Source organism: Bactrocera tryoni, chromosome 1 (assembly GCF_016617805.1).
Source record: "Bactrocera tryoni isolate S06 chromosome 1, CSIRO_BtryS06_freeze2, whole genome shotgun sequence".
Lineage (NCBI taxonomy): Eukaryota > Metazoa > Arthropoda > Insecta > Diptera > Tephritidae > Bactrocera > Bactrocera tryoni.
In genome coordinates this window covers 20,922,674-20,945,426 of record NC_052499.1, presented here as the reverse complement: position 1 = coordinate 20,945,426, position 22,753 = coordinate 20,922,674, and the positions used below count along the sequence as shown (strand labels likewise).

Genomic DNA, 22,753 nt, shown 5'->3' with positions numbered 1-22,753 from the left:
TATTTTCCTGCAACGCCGGGGGTGAAGATTTGGCTCGTGCAGGTCTATCCAGCGATAGCACATTTACAGGTGATCTGGCCAATCGCGAAACCTTCTTAAAGGGATCCATCTCTGGGTACTCCATATTTTTGTTGCTGCTATTGTTGTCGTTGTTGTTTTTTTCCATTGTTTTCTCCATTAATCAGTTTTACCGGCGCATCGTGTGCAGGGGGCGGGCCGAAATAGACAGGAACGGGTGTACCCTTGGGGACGATGCCCCTACCCCAGTTCCCTGAGGCCTGTCCTTCGCTTTACCGGTTCCGGAATACGCGGACGAACCGGCGCTCGCCCGGAGCAACGCAGTCTACTAGTTCTGCGCCCAATGGACACTTCCTGACCAAGGCCCGAAGGGGCTGGTTACTGATTCACATCGTGGCTAACACTTCGGAAGAGCAAGCTCACATCACCCTCTCCACACCATCAGTGGGAAACACCTGATGGTGCTTCGTGGGACTCCCAGTGCGCCCCGGTATGGACCGGTCATGTTTGCAGCCGCACCTAACATGGTGAACAGACGCTGACCAGGAAGCCGCTCATTGTGAGTCCGTCGCGCCTGGATTTTTGTATTACCCATCATGCCCATGCATGATGGGGGACACCTATTTTTGAGAGGCGGTATCGACTCGCCTCTGTCTGCAGGGGTTTCATCGGCTTAGCTGGCTTTTATACCGCATCCTCCACTCCTGCCGCTCCTCGTCGGGGGTTGCTTATTCGTTATAACTTATTTCGCAACTAACCTGCTACTACAGGCCGTCCGGCTATCCGCGACCTGCCGACCCCGGTAGCTTGGAGCTCAGCTGAAAAGCCTGGTCCCACTGGAACCAAAACCAACGGGGCACCAAAACCAACTAATTGCGTTATAAACGGTAATTATATTACCTTGAAAGACATTTGCATGTTCAGTGAAGCGTCTTCAAGTACTTAATACTATACTTAGAAACTTATGCACTTATGCTCAAGCAAAGAAATCTTTAAAATTAGTTGCAAATAATACTATTGCATGTGTGTCAACTTGCTTATACGGGTATATACATATGTACATATAATTCGAACATAAAATACCCACATCAATTCATGATTAGTGTGATCAAGCACTGTATGCGTTTACTTTTCATCATCGAGTAATTGCGTTACATCACTAATGGTTGTTGTTGTTGTGCGCATTTAACCCAATAATAATCTGGCGAAACATGCTTGCGGCAACGGCACGCGACCGCAAATCACTTGTTGCAAACAAGTAAAAATAACAACACCAATAAAAAGAGGCGGCTTTTAACTGCACAATTGTTATTGTTGTTTTACAGTTATAAACTAAATATCTGCTAGTTAGTGAGACTTGAAGCGTTTGAGGCGTGCAGATAAGTGAGTGTGTGCTTTACGCTTTATTAGCTTCGACGCTTATTCTGCTATGCGTGGCTAAGCATTATTTTCAGCAAATTTCTCAAATGTTAGTGTTTATTTATTTAATTATAAATATGTGCATGTATGTCCGTCTGTGTTTTGTAATTTCGAATGCGATTCACACTTGCGGAAACAACATTGAACATTTAATTGCTTCAAACGGCACTTCACATGCACCGGCATTCTCACGCGATTTTTATAAAATTGCCTCTAAACTCCCAGATTTGCTTTGGTTTAATTATGTCATTAAGTTAAGTGTTAAAATTATGTTGATCACACTTGCTTGACAATCCGAAGATCATGCTGATAAGTATCGCAATTTATTGACGTGACAATTTTACGAAGTTTGCCTAAAATGTAAATAGTTTAATGATTCTAAAGTATAATCAGCTACTTCTAAATAGCATTAAGCGACGTGAAAAGGCTAAAGGGGTTTTAGATTTGTTGGCGTTTATTCTCATCTAGAGTGTTTATTCCGCTATTGTTCGAAATACCTTTGGGTTGGTAATGACTTGTATTTTGGAACAAATATTATGAAATTGTTTTATATAAATGGAAAACAACAACACAACCAGAGTAATAAAAAATTGTTGTTGACTGACAGTAAAAAGGTAGATATACATATACATACATATGCATATACGACTTAACCTGAGTAATCGTTAGGAAACTTCAACTCACTTTACGGTGTTTCGATGCATGCAGCAAGACGACTTATTCATATATTGGGAGTAACGGCTGATCCAATTAGAGGTACTTTTCTCAATAGTCTCCTTTTGACATAACGCGTGAGTCGTATCAAGCTGTCATGTTATTTTTGTTCAATGTTGTTTGGCATTTTATCATGGAAAGAATTGCGCCTGAACAACGTTTACAAATCATTCAACTTTATTATAAAAATTCACGTTCTGTAAAGAATGTGTTTCGCGCGCTGTGTTCAACTTATGGTCAACATATACAGCCTACTGAGTGTACTATTCGCAACCCATTCAGCATTCATTGCTAGAAAATCTTCGGCCGAATACCACATCCAGCACGCAGTGAAGAAAATAAAGCAGCCGTATCTGAGAATGCACACGAAGCCCGTGGAGAGTGGATCAGGACCACAGCAACTCGGACTGGCATATGGAACGACAGTCTTGCGCAAGAACTGAAGCGCTCGACCTTCTCAAGTGACATAGCTTCGCTGTATTGACTCTTGAAAGGTTCCAAGAAGATTCGACGTTTTCGAGTCAAATTTTGTTCAGCGATGACGCTCATTTCTAGCGGGTATGGGTATATAAACAAGCGTAATTGGCTCAGTTGGGACGAAGAGCAACCTGAAGAGATTGAAAAGCTGGCATTTCATCCAAAAAAAGCAACGGTTTGGTGTGATTTGTGGGCCGGTGGAATCATCGGTCTATATTTCTTCAAAAATAATGCCAGTGAGTACGTAACGTACGCAATGATAACCGACTATTTAATGCCTGAAATTGAAGCTCGTGATCTCGGCGATATTTGGTTTCAACAAAACGGCGCCACTTCCCACACATCGCATCAAACAATGGATATATTAAGAGAACACTTCGGTGAACAAATAATTTCATGTTTTGGGCCGGTCAATTGGCCACCAAGATCGTGTGATATCACACCGTTAGACTTTTTTCTGTGGGGATATGTAAAGTCCAAAGTCTATGCGGACAATCACGCTTCTATTTAGGCCTTGCAGCAAAACATCACGCGTGTCATTCGCCAGTTGCCAGTGGAATTGATCGAACAAGTCATCGAAAATTGTACTCAACGGCTGGACTATCTGAGACGTAGTCGTAGCCAATATTTGAAAGAGATAATCTTCAAAAAAATAAATGCCAAAGAATGTTTTTTCGAATGATAAAAAACATTCCTCATTAAATTTGAAGTTTCTATGTTTTTGCTTTAAAAAAGTAGGTAACATCGGCATGGATCACCCTCTATAAATTTCGGTAGATTTAATAAAAAATTCAGTATTGATATTTTTTTATTAAATCTTTCTTTCTGATCAGTTGGTTGGTTGTTTGAAAGCAGAGATCGCCTGTGACATACTTTAGACATCAGTACGCTCTTTCTAGATGATATGCTTATAAATAGTCTGGAGGAACCATAATTCAAAACATATCAGAGATTTTTTGTCAGATCATTTAAGGCTTATGTACGTCTTTCTTTGCTAGAATTTTAACCATATACATATGCATTTTGGCATAACAACTTTGAGATTAATCATATCAAGTACGTATAGAGCTATAAATCTTTAACTGCACTTCGCTGATATTTCTTCAAATATTTGTATCTATACGTGTTTCTTCCAGATACTGTATATTTAAAATTAATTGTTTTTATGTGACCGAATTAATTGATCGTGTGATGACAATGTAAATAATTATAGCCGCGCCGCTCACATGTTCGCTTGGGAATCTCGTTAGAAATGAAACGTGTTTGCGTACGCCAGCTAACATACATACCCACGTATATTTTCGGTTAATTATTATATATATGTACATACAAATATTTTTTTGAGGACAACAACCTTCCTTAGTATTTACCGGCAACAAATTCTAATGTGTAAACAACAAATATAAATAACTTTCGCTTTTCATTGACTAAAATATTATTTCTGCCTGAATAAATGGGTAACGGTTTATACCGAGTGTTTCGTACGAATCATTGAACACTCTATCATTCAATATCTTTTTCAAGTTCAACGCATCTGAGGTTTTGATTTGTATACCTTTTTAGGTGAGAGTTTGTATATATAGGCGATATACAGATTTCTAAAGATCGAAAGAAATGCCATTTCATTGTTTAGACAAAAAATGCAGATTTTTAAACTCACATACTTCCGATATTTAATTAAAATAACCCGTCTTTGTATTTATACATATTTTTACTTTTGTTATCAAATTTCATTTCTCGATGTTCTGCATTTCTTATCTGACTTTTACAAAATAATTTCCGTATAAGTGCTAGTAAGCGTATCTCGATGCGTATATATAAAAAGGTAATGTTTTTTAGAGATATGGAAATTTTTATTACGAAAACTGATACTGCCAAATTTTAGCCGGTTCAGACTGGTAGTTTTGTTTTTTATCTGCGTACAGAAATAGGCGTGCACATCTGTGATTTTGATCTTTTTTTTTGGAGGGAAAATCACATAGTGACAATAAGATTCACTTGAATGATCTACATCATGACTCTACACATCTGATTGTGATAGTCAAATATTGTATAAGCGGGATTTAACACGGTCAGAGGTCGGGTTTTCATTAGCCGTGGCCAGAATCAGCATCGAAAATGAATACCACCAAGGTAAGGTGACGAAGCTCCTTGATCTCTTATTGACAGACCGTACGTATACGTACTTATCAAAAGATCACGTGGGTCAATTTTTTTTTGAAATTTTGGGCATGAGACAGCTGTCGGAGCGATGTGCGAAACTTCGCATGTGAAGCGTAACCGTGAAAGCATATTACAGCAGTTTAAACTGTCTGTCTGTCTAAGCGTCTGCAGAAAACGCATTTTTCGGATGGGTTGGAGAATTATCATCACTGGATCAAGTGTACTAAGAAAAAGCTACCTTGAGAAATAAGTCGCTAATAAGCATTTTTTCAAGTGTAGGCTAAGTACTTGTTGAACCTGTTCTAGGTGCAGGGAATACGAGATGTGTGCAGAAATTAACGGAACCCTGAAGTATGATAAATTTGCGGCCGTAACACGTTACATTTTTCATCTTTATTCCTTGCTTACTTTGTCTGTAGCAGCCGCTAAGTTTAGACGTGTTCTTATGATTTTGACAATTTTGTTTATTAAAAGCTTACACTTTATTGCTTGTTCGACAATTCTTGGCAAAGATCAATATTGTGACAATGCCCCAGCCTCCATATTCACCAGATATTGCTTCGTATGACTATTTTTACCATAGATGTAAATCGCTCAAAGAGCTAAAGTGACGAAAAACGAGTTTGAGAAATGTTTCGACAAATGGAAGAACTACTGCCATAAGTGTATAGTATAATAACGAAAGGGGACTAGCAGGTCAATTGAAAAGTTCACGGCTCAAGAAAAAATGGCGCTACTAAAATTAAATCTATATGATTTGAGTGAAGCAACTTTCGTTGTTGTGAAAAAAATGAAGTCCGCGTAAAGATAAAATATTGCTTTTTGAAGGGGCAATATAGTTGAAGCAAAAACTTGGTTTGTTGACGAGGTTCCCGACACTGCCCTTTTAATATGAGCCATCAAGGACACCGAAAACGGTAAAAGCAGTGTTTGCCCAAAAGAGATTATTGCCGACATCAAAACATCAAAAAAGTCCACAAAATAATTTTGGTAAAGTAAAGTTGTTTGAGATAACAGGCACTCTAAATATATCAACTGATTGTGTAAATCATATCATTCACGAACATTTGGGTATAAGAAAGCTCTGTGCAAAGTGTGTGCCGCGCGAGCTCACTTTTGATCAAAAACAACGACGAGTTGATGATACGGAGCAGTGCTTGGAGATGTTCAAGCGTAATAAATCCGAGTGTTTGCGCCGATATATGACAATGCATGAAACATGGCTCCATCATTTCACTCCGAAGTCCAATCGATAGTCATGCGAGTGGATCCGAGTGATGAACCCTTTCCAAAGCTTAAAAAAACGCAACCGTGTCACAAGTCTGTGAAAACGATGGCAAAACTCCATGAATTGGGCTTCGAATGGTTTCCGCATCCAACGAATTTTCCAGATCAGACTGCCAGCGAGCTTTTCCTGTTCTCGGATCTCAAAATAATGCTCCCTGCGAAGAAATTTTCGTCGAATTAAGAGATGATCGCTCAAACTGAGCCCAATTTTGACGAAAACGCCAGATCGTGCTATAAAAATGGTATAGAAAAGTTGAAGAGTTGCTATAATCAGTGTATCAGCCTTGAAGGGCACTATGTCGAATAAAAAAAAACGAAGTTTATCAAAAAAATGTGTTTTACTATGGCGGCCCGGAGATTTTTCAATTAACCTATTATTTTGAAGTTCTTGACAATATTTCTTTATATTTTTGAACACACCTTCCATCTCTTTGGTTTATAGTAGGATTAGCCACGATTACGTATTTAGAAAAACTGAAAGTTTCAAAAAGAAAGAAAAATATTTATACCTACTCTCGCTTGCTTTCAACAGCAACAACAAGGTTCCATGTTAATTCGTTTTGCGACCCTTCATTTACCTTTGTATAAAAAAATATGTTCGATCATCGATTTTGTATGGTTTTGAACATATTAAGTAAATACAGAACATGTTTCACATGTGTTCGAAAAATTTATTGAGAATTTATATGGAAGTTTGTTAGCAGTTATTGTGCTCGTATTCGTAATTCACAACTAGGAAGCACTTGTGAAATTTAGGTGAGCTGGAAACAGTTTTGCTTTTCCGGAAATAAAATACATATGTAAAAGCAGAAAGCTGTTCACTATTTAAATATTTTTTGATTTAATTGTAACATCTGTTCGTGTTGTTCTGAAGCCTTTATATTTACATACATATATTCACTAGTTGTTAACATACCCAAGTCTACAAACAGGCAAACACACCCTAAATAATTGCAAACGGAAAGGAGTAGCTCGCAAGTGCTCTTTCGGCATTGAATCTCGTGATTGATGGCAATTAACTAGCTTAGCTGCATTAACTGGTTCCTCACCTGTTCAAATAAAAAAAAAATGTATTTATGTTTCCAAACAGAAATCTTTATGTATGTCGATCATGATATAGCGATATGCCACATATGTTTATATATGTATAAGCACCTATAGCTGTTTTGTTTCCCGAGAGCTTTGCACAGCGACAAACTTTCAAGTGATCCTTTTATGGTTTTTTTACTGCGATCACGTTTATCTCTAAAAGTCGTGGCAAGCACTTATTCGCTAGGTATTTGGTCTGATTGCAGGTTATTTAAATATTTAAAATTTGCAGAAGTTAATACGTGCTCCATTAAAATATAATATTATACCCAGACGCAAGCCACATGTAGGTATTTATGCGCTATTTAATTGCTAATAATTTTAATTGAGGGAATTCAAATAATTCTTTGGGTGTGTCAAAGTTACAAGGTGGGAAAATTCATAGGCAAACAAGTGTTCAATACAGTATGGAAATATTTATATCGTGCTGGTTGTAAACCTTGGTGGTGCATGGTATACTTTTTCTTAATTGATTATATATTTATTTAATTTATATTTATTTGCATAAAATACAAGATATATTTTAACTTGATTTATGATTTCTTGTTCATATAAAATGTTATACATTTCCTTGTTGTGAAAGTGCTACCAGTTCACGTTGGCTGGAGGAGTTTAAAATCGGTCTGTAGAGGTGAGTTAGACGAATGCTGCATAAGAACACTGACAAAAGTATGTCCTTGCTTGCTGTAGTTAAGCGGATGCATGTTATCTTGCAGTTTGTAACGGCGTTGCATTTATGAAATATTTATAAAATATATACATAAAGGAAATAGCTACTTTCTTCTTCATTATGAGCTGAGAAGAAAATACAACATAGAACACCTTATTTTGTTTGGCAATCATTTCCTAAATAGATATGTATGTACATGTACAGGGCTTTTTCATGGGGCCGCTATAAAAATTAGACTGATAGGGACAGCAAACGACGCCATATTTTTGCTGCTATTTTGACATTTCTCTTTAGCAAGGTTAGCCATCGGTAGTCACGGAAAGATATACAATCCAACAACGAGTCGAAATTATTAAAATTTACTACCGAATTTCGGAGTCAGTGGTCTCAACTTTAAGAGCGCCATGTCCAATTTATGTTCGTCATAATCGTCCTGTCAGATCAACAATTGAGCTTCTCGTGAAAATTTGAATCCACAGGCATCATTGCATCTCGAAAAAATTACGGTTTGGTGTGGTTTAGGGGTCGTCGGCGTCATTGGGCCGTACTTCTTCCGTGGTGATCAAGACCAGCACGTTACTGTGAATGGGAATCACTACCGCTCAATGATAACCGAATATTTTTGGGATGATATGGACTTGGACAATATGTGGTTCCATCAGAATGGGCCACCAACCACACAGCGATTGTTATAATCGATTTATTGAAAGCTAAGTTTGATGAACGTGTTATCTCTCGAAATGGCTCAGTCATTTATCCGTCTTGGTAGGGCTACGTCAAGTCTACGCTCTATGCCAACAGCCAGCGGCGAAAGATGAATTTCGTGCGAATATCGAACGTGAAATTGCAACAGTTTCGGCCGATTTATGCTTGAAAACCGTTGAAAATTGGGTTCAGCGTGTGGACTTCATGATGGTCACGCAAGAGAAATCCAATTCCATACTGAGTCACTGTTCGATAACCGATTATAGAGATTTTCTAACTTTTGAAACTGCTTTGGTAGCGCGATTTGTCTTTTGTTTAAAAAGTATTCCTCAGTCTCGACGATTATCTCCATTGTCGGTAAGTTTCTTTACAGTGGGTATTCTCCTGAGGATTGTTTACAGTAAAATGCCGCTGCCAAGTGGTTCCCAAGAATACAGCAACCTACCAGGAAGTAATTAGAAGCTTATTTCGTGGAAGCCAGGGTTCTTACCACTTTCTGGCAAGGTTCGTTGTTTTTATGGTATACCAAAAAATACTTTATTGCCGACAATTGCGGTTTTTGAATGTATTTCTCTCGGAGGATTGCCGACTACTTTCCCGAATAAAATGAAGAACCAAAGTTACATATCGACTACGCAATTAGGATTTATTTCATTTGAACCTTTGAAATGATGTTCAGGATCATTAATTTGCCATTATTGTTAGTCGCAATTCAGCCCAAATTTCATTTTCATTGGGTATATGGCATATATCAGATACCCGACCAAAAAAAAAAAAAGATAAGAGATGTGTCCACAATGTTTCTTTGATATTTTTAAAGTGTAATTTATTTTACTAGTTAAAATATAAAAAATACGAGAATAGTCACATTAATATTGAGTTCATAAATAATAAATAAATATACAAGAAGAAGAAGGAAGAGATATTGACGAAAGCCTAAGAGAATTTAATGATGTAATAACTAACGGAGTTGTTTTAGCAACACGAAAAAAAGCCGCTTTGTCACAGACAAATCAGTTATACAGAAATATAAAAGCTTGTGAATGAAAAGAAGCTGTGTCCAAATTCAAGCAAGCAAAATTCCCTATGGGAAGCCCAAAAGTCTATGACGCCACCAGTCAACTCCAATATGCCTTAACGAAATTTGGGTGGAAATTGAGTCCGAAATGACGAGGGAAAGGCTAATTACAAATCACCTAGAAAAGGTATTTCAAGAACAACTTTAAGGTGTCAATCTTACCCGACATAGCTAACGAGTCGCTTGAGTCTATTAAGATTTCACCATTATTATTCATTCATAAAAGAACTTAATCCAAAAAAGTCGCCAGGACATGATAATATTACCCAAAAAATGCTAATTGAGTTACCAAATATTGCTGTGGAAGTCTTTTCTTTGCTCTTGTATGCAATTTTTAGTTTCCCATACTATCCAATTTCATGGAAAAGGTCGCAGATTATCTTGATAGATAAACCTAGGAAAGAATTAACACAGCGTCTTCATACAGACTAATCAGTCTTCTACCCTGTCTGTCTAAAATATTTATTAAGTGTTACTATCAAAGATGTCTCCTTTTCTCCATGGAAATAATATAATACCAACGCACCAAATCGGGTTTCGTGGAAAACATAGCAGGATAGAACAAGTAAATAGAATTACTAACGAAATAATAAAATCATTTGACCACAAAGAGTACTGTTCAGAAATATTTCTAGACGCGGCTCAAGCGTTTGATAAGTTGTGGCATGAAGGTCTTTTATAGTATAAGATTAAAAACATTCTACCTTCAGAATTGTATAAAACATTCTAATCTTATTTAAAAAATAGACAATTTATGATAAAAGTGGAAGATTTCATATCTCATGAACGACAGATAAGGGCTGGTGTACCACAGGGCAGTGTTTTAGGCCCAACTGTATACATCATATATAGAGTAGATCTACCAACCTCTAATAATGTATTGACATCAACTTTTGCGGATGACACAGCTTTAATGAGACGTACAAAATGCCACATAATAGCATCAAGAACATTAGCGGAGCACTTAAGTTCGGTCGAAGAATGGCTAGCGAACTGGCGTATAAATGTAAATGAACAAACTTGTAAGCATGGCATTCAACTTGGGGTACGACCTGTGCAACTAATATTGATATGATATAAATGTTACAATCGAAAATGCTTAAATGCGTCGCGTCTTGGTACATGCGTGATGAAAATATCCATAAAGATCTTAGTATTCCTATGGTAAAGAAAGAAGTAGAGGACAGCAGAATGAAATCTAAACTTCGAGATCACCCAAAACCATTGGCTAATGCTTTGGTACATTCCTGCAATAAAACACGCTCAAGAAGAGATTTGCCTTTGTACTAAGAAGGAAGGCATCTCCAAAACAGCTCAATCGCTTCACTGAGCTTGTCTAGTTTTTAAAGAAAAAAGATTTTATAACTTATTGTTAGGCTTTAAAAACAAAAAGCAGACCCAATAAATAAAGAAATATTGAAAAAACAAATATTTCAGTAAACTTACGCTTTTACTTGTTTTTTATATTTTGACAGCAACAGCCTTTCTAGAAAAATCCCTAGGTTCCATGGTTACCAATGTATGAAATTTAAGAACAAAAAATTTTCCAAATTATTACTCCGTTTGGCGCTGCGGCTGTCTAACATACATAGAGCCAGTTTTTGATACCACAATATTATTTTCGTCAAGAAATTGATTTTATTAAAACTCAAAATTCTAAATTGACCACTTTTTAATGGCTTTACTCATATTTAAGTATTTTATTCAAAATACTACTTTCAAATGTTAATGTAAGTATGTAAATTAATTTTGTACAAGCGAAAAAAAAATTTATAATATGTATGTATATGTAGACATAGGTTCAACAAGTTTAAGCAAAATTTTCCTTTTCGTAAAACTGGTAACTAAATAGGCGCATTTAATGCAAAAGCATGGCGCGGAACCTTCATACTATACAAGTATGTGTTGCACTAGCTGCATCTATTAAACTTAGTATTAAAGCTGAATGGGCAAAAAGTTATGTATATATCCCCACTAATTATCGTTTTTGCGTTTATTGGTCAGATAAATGCATTCAAATGGCCCATCTCAAGTACATACTCGTTTCGTACATGACTCTGCATGTGGTAGCTTAATGTGGTCAAGGGTATTTGCTCATAAAAATCTTAGTTTGCAAAACAAACCTAAGAAGAAGGTATTTGTCGTCGAGTATCTTCTCTGCTTATGCAAAGTCTTACTGATGATGATGGATTTATTGTTAGGAGAATGGAAATGTTGCAAGTCAATGTTGCCCAAGGTAAGCTTTCTGTGCATGATCTCGCCAGATGTGACAATGCGAGTGTTTTGAAGTACCAGTAGTAATTTACCTAATTATCATTTAAAATTTTTGAAAGATCGCCCGTATTCAGGAAATAAGTTTTTAAACTTTTTTCTCCTTATTTTCATATTTTGCGACATTCAACATTAAAAAAAAAAACAAAAAACAACAACTAACTGTAATTAAGATTTGTAACAGTGAACTCTAACCAGTTAATTAGGGGTTACTCATGCACACATACCTATACTGTTTACATAATTACTACGTGTGAGCTATGGCGAAGGGCAACTGGAGTGAAATATTTGTGACGGTGAGGTCAGTTTAAGTAAAGCGCAAAATTAAATGAAAAAAATAATATTAATAACGAATTAACCTCTAATAAATATTAAAATGAAAAATTAAAGAAAATAAAATCAAATTATTTTGGTAAATTACGAGTAAATACAAAATAAGCCAGCAAAAATTAGGATAGTTTTAAGAAATCACATGCTCTGAAATATGATAAATGAAATTAATAAATTAGATGGTATGTATTAAAAAGAAATAAAAAATAAATTGAAATAAGCTAGCATGAAATAGGAAGGAATTTGCTAAAAAAAATAAAATCTAATTACGAATATCAACAAAAATACAGTACAAAACAAAATATTTACTTAAGTATATTTAACTCAAAAATAATACAAAAATGTCATAAGAGAGATACGGTGTTACAAAATACTAGAAAAAACATTAACTTCGCCTGCACCGAAGCTAGAATACTTTTCACAAATAAAGAAGTTTCTTTGTAAGTACTTAATTTTGATCGTTCAGTTTATATGGGATCTATAAGCGATGGTGGCTCGATCTGAACAATTTCTTCGGCGATTGTGCCATTGATATGTAAAATTACCCATGCTAAATTGCTTGATTCCAATTATTCAGCTTGTATTGTTGCTATGTGCTATAGTGGTCTATTCTGGAAAATTTCTTCTGATATTTTAACGTTGGCTTGGAAATTAATCTATGCCAAGTTCCGTGAAGATATCTTGTCAACTAAAAAATTTCCCACACAAAGTCTTGTGTTTGATTGATCAGTTTGTAAAACAGCTATACAGCGCACGCTCGCTAATGTGAACCTTCTATAGTTCGAACACCCCATAATGTGAACAGACTTTTTTATGCATTGACTCTATAATGTGAACAAACCCAAAAGGCTCTATAATATGAACAAAAGACGTTAAAGTATTTGAATGTAGTTTACACAGATCTCAGCTAATTCTGAATTTGGGGAATCCCCTAATTGTAGAATAAGACTCTCATTTGTATTGCATGTAATCCGTAGAATACTTCAGTTGCAATTTTGTATTCGCGTGGAGTGTTTCGTTTTAGATTTTCTGTTAAAAATGAATTCTAAAAAACACACGTTTTTGACATTGAAGCCAAAAGCTGATATTCTCGATTCTTTAAAAAGAGGCTCATCTATGACGTTCTTAGCAAAGAAATATAATGTTGCTAAATCAACAATTTGTGGAATCAAAGCAAGAAAACAAATGATTTTAAAGTTCGTGAACAACACGTACTCGGGACCTGGACAAAGAAGAACTCTGCGTCCTTCAGAGCTGCATAAAATGGAGGAAGCTCTTTATCGTTGGTTTATCAAAATGCGGAATAAAAACTGGCCAGTAAGTGCCTTAATGCTGAAAGAAAAGGCCAAAGTACTGCATGCACAAGTAAAGGAAAATGAATCTAACTTCAACGCTAGTGATGGATGGCTTCAAGGATTTAAAAAAAGGTACGGTATTCGACTGCTGCAAATATCAGGCGAAAAACTATCCTCGCTGCCTCAGCTCGTGGATCCATATAAGGAAAAACTTAGAGCTAAAATGGCCGAACTGGAGCTGTGTAACGACCAGTTATATAATGCTGATGAGTCAGACTTATTCTGGAAACTTCTGCCAGAAAAAATGTACGTGTCCAGTATGGAAAAGAGAGCCCCAGGCGTTAAGTCGGAAAAACTTTTATGTTGCTCAAACGCCACTGGATCTCATAAACTGAAACTTTTGGTAATTGGAAAGGCAAAGAATCCACGCTGCTTTAAAAACTTTCAATGCCCCACAGACTATAAGAGCTCAAAATCCGCCTGGATGACGTCGGCTGTTTTCAAGGAATGGTTTCATGCGTCCTTCGTTCACAAGGTGAGGATTTATTTTGTATTTTGTTAACTTTTTTCTTTTAAATTTGTTTTTTAGGTAACGTCATTTTTAAAGGAGAAAGGTTTGCCAATCAAAGCTCTACGCCTAATCGACAACGCTCCTTCTCACCCAAATGAAGCTCAGCTGGCAACGGAGGATGGACAAATTCTGGCAATGTTTATGCCACCAAACGTTACTCCCCTCATCCAACCAATGGATCAAAATGCCATAAAGATCACAAAGTTGCATTACAGAGACAGCCTTTTAGCCTCATTAGCAGCTACAAACTCCAATTTACTCGATTCGATTAAAAAAAATTACTTTACGAAGAGCTATAAATCTTTTGGATGCCGCTTGGAGTCGTGTCAGCGAAGTAACATTAGCTAATTGCTGGAAAATTTTTTTAAATTTTACGGCAGATGATGACGATCCCGAAGATAGTTGTTCGTTTTCGCAGAATCGCACAAAGATATGCAGGTTATTGAAAATGATTTTCTTATTAACCATTTCAGGCTGAATTAACGCTACCAGACGTTCATGAATGGAACGAAGATATTGAAGATGATAATGCAAATGAAGAGCATGAAAAAGAACACGATTCCGATGAAGGCAGCGTATCGGAGGTAGAGGAGAAAATTAAGCGGACTGAAGCAGTTGAAATTTTCAAGAAGGCGATAAGGTGGGCTGGTCATGAAGACGTCGATCCAAATGATGTAAATGTATTAAGACGTCTAAGAGAGAAAGCTGTGCTCCAACTTTTAGAAACACAGAAGATACAGAAAAGGATGACTGATTTTTTCAAATAAAACCTAGATTTTGTATAATATGTGTTATGTAAAAATGTATATGTAATGAAAACATGAATAAAATGTGAATTCCAATATATAAATACGTATTATCCTATTCTTTTGGAGCATTCCCAAATGTGAACTGCCTTGGTTTTAATTAGGTCAGATTATCGAGCGTGCGCTGTACTATGTATTCGATACATTTTAGGCCCGACTTGTGGAACGTCAGCTTGGACGCTTTACTAAAACCTCGAAATGCCATAAGAATCTACTTAATTGGCTACGCGGACGACATTACAGCAGTATTTACAGCACGAGACACAGAAGAAGCTCGAAGAAAGCTTAATCAGGTTATGATACGGATAAGCCAACATGGCTCGATTCACACAACCTCCAGCTCGTTACGGAAAAAACAGAGCTACCACTGCTAACAAATAAGCTACTACGGATACTCATAGGATACAAATAGCAGTAACCTACCTAAGCGTAAGACTGGACCCCTGACTAACCTTTTGAACACAAATCCAGCATGCCGCAGGAAAGGCAGCGAAAATAACTTCCTAACTCAGTAGGCTAATGGCCAACATAGGGGGCCCCAGCCAAGTAAAGGGAAAGCTCCTAATGTCGACAACAACCAGCGTCCCATTATACAAAGCTGAGATCTGGGCAGATGATCTTAAAAAGCAAAAGCGGCATAAGGTAGTGGTCAGAGTGCACCGCTCCGCAGCCCTCAGAGATGCATCAGCATACCGAACAGTATCAGGCCATGCAACATTAGTCATAAGCAGTAATGCCCAAATTGACCTTCTGGCACACGAAAGGAAAAAGCTTTGGGAGCTAAAGGAAAAACCCGAATAAAAAAAGCAACGGTACTTGCATGGCAACGAAGATGGAATAATGAGAGTCGCGGCAGATGGACGGCCAGACTAATACGTAAAAGACGTAAACTTATGGATAAGCTGTAAATCCGAAGAAGTCCACTTTTACACGACTCAGCTGTTAGCCGATCACGGATATTTCAAAAATATCTCCACAGAATGGGAAAAGTGAAAAAACCGTAATGCTTAGACAAAGACGCGACAGAACACGACGCAGAACATACTCTTTCAAAATGTGTGTGATGGCAACGATAACGCACCGCACTGCTCAATGAGAAATATGGAAAACCACCTTGAAGTAATGCTAATGTGGTGCCAGGGTGGACCTTGGAGGTGGGTTTTAGTGAACTGCAAGTAGCACATACCGTTGTTGCGACGGCAGCACCCGCAAAATAATACTATATATTGGATATTGATAAGCAGCTCCTTAGAGAGAAAAAAATTTTCTGATATATGTACATATATCTCGAAAACTTACATAGTAAAAAGTTTTTGAAGTGTTGTCGAGAAAAATTTAGTTTATTAAAAGACATACTTGGCAAATTATTCCATCTTTAGATTTATTGTGATTTATTATTCAATTTTATTAGACAGACATATTGCATTACTAAACAATTTTGCAATATTATTACCTCAATAAGAACATGCATGAAATAATGCCTGAAATAATGTAGGCTTTCTACTGCACACAACAAGTTATTACTTTTTAATTGCAAATGGAAATAATTGCGCTCGTAACCGGCTCATAAAGGCAGATTTTCCACTATTAGTCGCTTGTTTTCAAATTGTAACTTAGAACGGCATCAGAAAGCCTTTTAAGTGTGACGCTTTTGTCAGGCCCCTAGTTTTCACCTAACTATAGTCGTCGATTTCATAGCTATCGCTTAACCAAGTACACTTGCTAAATCACGGTGAATTTTAGTCTAACGGTAAATTGTGTGCATCACACTTGCTATTACATATAAGCGACGTCTTTGATTTTGCCGCTATTCTTTTATTAAAAGAATAGGCGGATGTGAAAGCGATAATAAATTTATTTACTTCCTCATTAAAGTTGTGTAAACAATCGCTATTCAATCAATAATTTATTATGCCAGAATATTGCATTTATACCAGTTGTTTGTTCTATTCGTCACGCTTAAAGGTTTCAAAGATATTTGCTTGCTTGCAGAATGAGTGTCATCAATGCTATCTTATCAGTCTACTAGTCTATTTAAGAATTAAATCATGGTTAAAGTGGTCTCATCGATAACTTCAAGTATTGCAACTGAGCACTTAATTGTCTCAATGTAATTGAGATGTCCTTCCGCAGCTTATGTGTGCTTTTATTTAAAAATACTTCTAAGCCCCTGAAAGTGCTAAGTATTATAAGAAAGAAAATACGATTTCGTCACAGTTTATTTATAGACAAATCTGAAGGTTTTAATAAATTGGAAATATCAAATACTTTTCTTGACGACACAAAAAATGGGTTTCTTAAACATTTCATAATAAAGCAATAACTTAAGAAGAAATGATAAGTCGCCGACATCACAATTATGACGTTTCGTGAATTCTCTTCCATATGCGGGCGGTAGCTTCGGTCACGATTTTGCAACTTCCACGACACTCAGCATTCTCATGATTTTATAATATTCTTATTTTACTGAATACTACGGTTTTGAGGAAATAACTAACTTTCGAATTTCCAACATTTGTGTATAATTTCGAAGAACAAAATTTCAACAAAGACACGCATGGAAATTCCAGTATGAACACTGTTTAAATAGCGGGAAATGCCAAAGCGTTAAGTGATTCAAAAATATAATTAATATATGCTCAATTGACATTTTCCAACTTTTAGATACTCAATTTACAGTACGATTTGCCTTTTGCTTCAAAATATGTCTCCGTCTTTATGATGGCCGTAAATTTGTCGCCGAACTTATTTTGCAAGATTTTTAAAGAATGCGAAAATAAAATGAAGCTTCGAAGAATACTGCTATTTAAGTATCATTATCTTCCAATATAATGTATTGATAGCTCTTATTTATTCAAACATTAATGAACGATAAGACTAATATGTTATTTAGCTATCTCGAGAGTCATCTAAACCCCTTAACTGAATTTTTTCGATATTTTCGTATGTTATATTCATTGTCGGCAGCTTTTTTTGTGTTCAAAAATTGTTTTCAAATAATTTCTTACTATAATTTTTTTTTAAATACCAAAGCTTGTCTAACTCGTTAACTTTTATGTATAACTCACGTACCCAATGTTCCAACTTCTGTGAATTGTCGATGAAAACGTCAAAGAAGTCCACTATATAATTTGCATGACCGTAAAGTGAAGTTGTTCGAGATAGCAGGCACTTTGAACATGTACTTAATTATTCACGATTATTTGGGTATCTTAATATACCCTGTTCAGGGTATAAAAATAACGACAAATTGATGTTTCGGAGCAGATAGAGATGTTCAAGCGTAATAAACCCGAATTTTTGCGTCAATATGTGACAATGGATGAAACATGGGCTCCATCATTTCACTTAGAAGTCTAATCGACAGTCATCCGAGTGGACTGCTCATGATAAACCCGCTCCAAAGCGTGGAAATACAACAGTCAGTTGGCAAAGTTATGGCGACTATATTTTGAGATACCTTTGCAATAATTTTTGTTGAGTATGTTGAAAAAGAAGTACCATCCATCAACAGCGACTCTTGCATATCGTTATTGGACCCATTTTAAGAAAAAAATGCTGTTTCATTAATGCAATGCACCTCACAAGTCAGTGAAAGCGATGTCAAAAGTCCATGAATTTGGGTTCAAATTGCATCCGCATCCACCGTATTCTGCAAAACTGGCCCCAAGCGACTATTTTCTGTTCTCAGATATCAAAAGAATGCTCGCTAGGAAGAAATGTTCGTCGAATGAAGACGTGTTCGAAACTGAGGCTTATTTGAAGCAGGCAGAAATCACACCGCTAAAATGGTATAGAAAAGTTGGAGGGTCGCTATAATCAGTGTATCGCCCTTGAAGGGAACTATGTTGAATAAAAAACAAACGAAAAAAATAACAAATTTTTCCAAAAAATGTGCTTTACTACGGTAGGCCGGTAGACCTTTCAATTGACCTGTTATATAAATGCGATATCGGCCCTCCTGAACGATCAGAATAAAGTGCTTGTATGGAAAACTTATTCATTTGACGAGATATTGTAACGAAATTTGGCATGGCTTATTGGCTAAGGCAATGATGCAATATCCGAAGAAATATAAACTGATCGAACAAAATCAATGTAACGATCTTTTGTTTATATATATAGTTTTATACTCATTAAAGAATACACCTGTGAAAGGTATTATAGCGAAATTTACGTTTTTTCTTAATAATGGTTTTTTCGGTCTTCAAAAATTATCAACGAATCTGAAAAATTCCTATTTTTTCAAGAATTTGCCTAATTTGCAGTTTGTTGCTCTTTTGGTTGGGAGATATGCGAAGTGTATAATGTAACACAAGAAATACTGTATAGATCGAGACATCGAGTTTATTTGCAATTGTCTAACATAACATTTCATTTTCTTTCCAAAAATTCAAAATTTATTTCTTAGTATTCTCTCGTAAGAATTTGTGTTTATGAGAATAAAATAGTTGACTTGTGATCAAATGTTGATAAAACTCTCACTAAGGTTTAGTTATACCTGCAGTTTGTGTTGAAATATTACAAGTTTGTAATTTTAATGTTGGTAACTGACAATCGTAAAGTAATTTAGTTCAATATGAACTTATCGGCATTATTAATTTTAATTTCTGCAGAATATGTCTAATGATTAACTCTTAATGTTTAACTATAAACTGATATCTAAAGGCAAACGGGTTGAATTCTAAAACTTTATGATACTAGGAAGTATTTTCTGAGCATTATATTTTGATTATTAGTAAGTTCAATATTCAGCTTAAATATTGAACTTTCGGTAGGTCTTATAGATAAGTTAACATTTTCTAAAAAAAAGCGTTTGACGAAGAAAACCGAAAACGCAAAAAAAATATCACTATCAATTTACACACATTTCATGCAAATACCATAACTATGGTAAGGAAATTAATTAAACATCCTTATAATTAAATATATCAAGCAGAAAGAACTTATTTCTGGTGCTTTTGTAGGGTAGGACCCTTACCATAGTGAAATTTTATAATTTTTTTTTCAAATTGTCCTACTATAAAATTAACTTATTTGGTTCTGTTACTTCACTGGTTCGATATATAATCTACAATACGTTGGATAGTATACCATGGAATATTATGCTTGCTTAAGAATTAACAACGAGTTTCACAACAGTATTGATAAGAACAATAAGTGAAAATAAGTGAACCCCCAGTCATCGACTAACACTCGCTTCGTTCGGACTCGTTTCCCTAGTGCTCGCGCAGTTGATAGCTTTCTAATAGTATACAGTGCTAAACGCATTATTCTCTTTACTTACTTCTAAAAATAATTCAATTGTTTCAATCGGGCGTACAAATAAATTCACAAATAGTTACGCGTAGTGTATCCAATGAATCTCCCCCCTCGTGGGGAATAGGCTTAGTGTGTTGCAGGACTGCGACTCACTGGCCAGCCCGAAAAACAAACATGGTTCAAAATCAATAGACGGAACCGGTTTTGCAGTCGTCAACGCTAACGGTATCTTTTTAGCACAAGGAATCTTGCCAATGGTTGCAACAGTTTTGGACGCAGAAGTGCAGGGCATACTACAGCCTCTCGGCGTTTGAAACCACTAAATCCGCACGGAACTCTGCGGAACCTATTGCCGTCATACAGAAACTCATCATTCAACTAGAGAAAAGAGTCAAACTGATGTGGGTTATTGGCCACGCCGGAATCAATGGAAATGGGCATGCAGATAAAGCTGCCAAATCAGCTATTAAAGCTCCAGTTTTCACTTTCATGCCATCCTCAACCAAAGCAGTGGCGAAAAGTATTTCTAATACAGCGTACCAACGATGTGCTATCAAATGGGCAAACTATTGCCACACGTATAAGACCTATAATCCAAACAGATCGAGGATCAGGCTCCCCACAACGACTACAACACACATGAACAAATGTTTCATCCGCTTCAGATTAGGGCACACTAGTCTACCAACCAGCCTGTCAATTTTGTCGCAATGCTACCTTAACCATTTCCCATATCCTCAAAGACTGTTCCCATCTGACACATTACAGATCTTCCTTTTTTCCGAACCTCAACCCGTTAGGCTTGCTAAGTACTCCAAGTGAGAAAAATATTAAACTGTTATTTGAATTTTGTAAAACAATACAAATTGATAACTTAATTTAAACTGTTATACACCTTAAGCCGATAGCCCTGGCAGCTAGTGCTTAATTAATTATAATTTCAATTGTAATCAATTTAAATAAATAAAATAAATAAATAAATAAGTAATCCACTTTTTCTCCCTCGAATTACTAAATCTTCTCAGCACTTATTATGTGATTTGCATTGTCATTTTCAGGTATGATTCGACACACATTTCTTTCTATAATATAGAATCTATATACACTTTATTTATGATCCAAAGGCTTGATGGGCACTTCGGACTATCTTTGAGTTGTCCAACAGAGCGTGGAGTTAATGCATTGCTAATTGATTCCTCGAATAAGAAAGTGTATGTATTTTAATAACAAATATTTAATATATAAAATGTAAAGAATTTGTTTTGTAAATTTTTTGGAAACTGTGCAGCTTTCCCTTTGTATATTTTCTAGGAGTTTTACTTGGTTAGACTGTGGCATTAAATTAAAATATCAAAATTTAGTCGTATTTGTACAAAAATGCTTAACTTTTTTCCAAAATTGGAGAATAATTACACTAATAAATTTTTTTCCATACCCATGGATGACAAATACGAATATACTCGTATAAGTAGTTTAAAACAAATTTCTGCTTTAAGCTGACCTTAAGCGTTCAATAAGTTGTAATAGCACATTTTTTTTTATTTGAGAAAAATCGCAAGTATTTCTTTATCAATATCAAAAACTCGCTTAATACACAATACCGTTCACTTGTTGCTTAAACCCCTTTGCGGTAACCGCAATAAACCATCTGCGTATTAATTTTCATACCGATCGAGCCTTGCTCAAAAATTTTCACACATATCAAATAACGGGCGAATACTTGTAGGCTGCGTAATGTAAAAATGCATATACAATACATATGCCGTCGCTTATATAGGCACTACTTGACCTACCTGAAATGTGTAGATGAACAAATGTAATGTCGGTGGTATCTGAAAGAGCGTAAGCAGAATAGTCCAAATATATTGCCACCGGCCACGATGTCCAATAAAATTCGAGATCACATCCGCATCCTCGTCTTGACTCAAATCACCGACGACGGGTGGTGGCAGACCTTCATTCAACATTGCATCCTTTTTTAAATCTTCCGAGTAGCGACGACAGTCTAAAGCGATCACGCTGATTTCCGGCGTACCCGGCTTTGGATCACGATAACCGCCATATAAATTTGCTTCGATGCTACCGCGCGAATTGCTGCCCTTCAAATTACAGTCGAAGTTCAGTGAGCCACGACGTAGGACACCGCTCATTTTGTAGCGCGTTAAATATAAGTGTTTCGGAATAATAACTAAAAAAATTATTTTTGAATTTATTTTTTTTTAACAAACGCGCACTTCACTTTTACAGCACTTTTTTGTTTTATTTTTATTTTAATTTATTTTATTTAAATTAATTCTATTTTATTTTCTTTTATTTCATTTTATTTTATTCTTTATTTTCTCTTATAATTTTTTTTTGCTTTTTTTTATCAATTTTAAAATTTAAAATTTTTTTCCCAGCAATAAAGTTATAAACATCCACTTCTCACATAATCAAGATAAAAATAATGAAAATTACACAGCACTTTCAAGCCTTTTGATTTGTTTATAGCGTGTATTTCATTATACCGTTGTTCTTTACCGCGTTTCGCGCTGTAGCGGTCTAATTATATTTTATCAACTGCCGCGATATTATACTACAAGCTAATCAACAAAAGCG

At 36.0% G+C, this 22,753-nt stretch overlaps 2 protein-coding genes across 4 annotated transcripts in view; one reads left to right on the top strand and one right to left on the bottom strand.

The window, feature by feature from the left end:
* The window catches only part of LOC120777028 (organic cation transporter protein), a 71,094-nt gene extending 48,688 nt beyond the window's left edge, over positions 1-22,406 (bottom strand). Inside the window, exon 1 of the mRNA XM_040108143.1 lies at positions 21,949-22,406. Within this exon, the coding sequence (XP_039964077.1) occupies positions 21,949-22,305 (357 nt within the window). The 5' untranslated portion in view covers positions 22,306-22,406. The remainder of the gene's footprint in view (positions 1-21,948) is intronic.
* Positions 13,230-14,902, top strand: LOC120777039 (jerky protein homolog-like). 3 transcript variants are annotated; one of them, XR_005705475.1, is made up of 3 exons: positions 13,230-14,051; positions 14,106-14,491; positions 14,561-14,902. XR_005705475.1 is itself a non-coding variant. In XM_040108163.1 (2 exons), exons 1-2 carry the CDS (start codon positions 13,260-13,262, stop codon positions 14,852-14,854), a joined length of 1,086 nt encoding a protein of 361 aa, XP_039964097.1. In that variant the 5' UTR covers positions 13,230-13,259; the 3' UTR covers positions 14,855-14,902. The 3 variants fall into 3 exon arrangements, 2 of the variants coding, with proteins under 2 accessions (XP_039964097.1, XP_039964089.1); XM_040108163.1 differs by lacking the exon at positions 14,106-14,491; XM_040108155.1 differs by having other exon boundaries at positions 14,106-14,902.
* Positions 22,407-22,753: the final 347 nt, after the last annotated feature.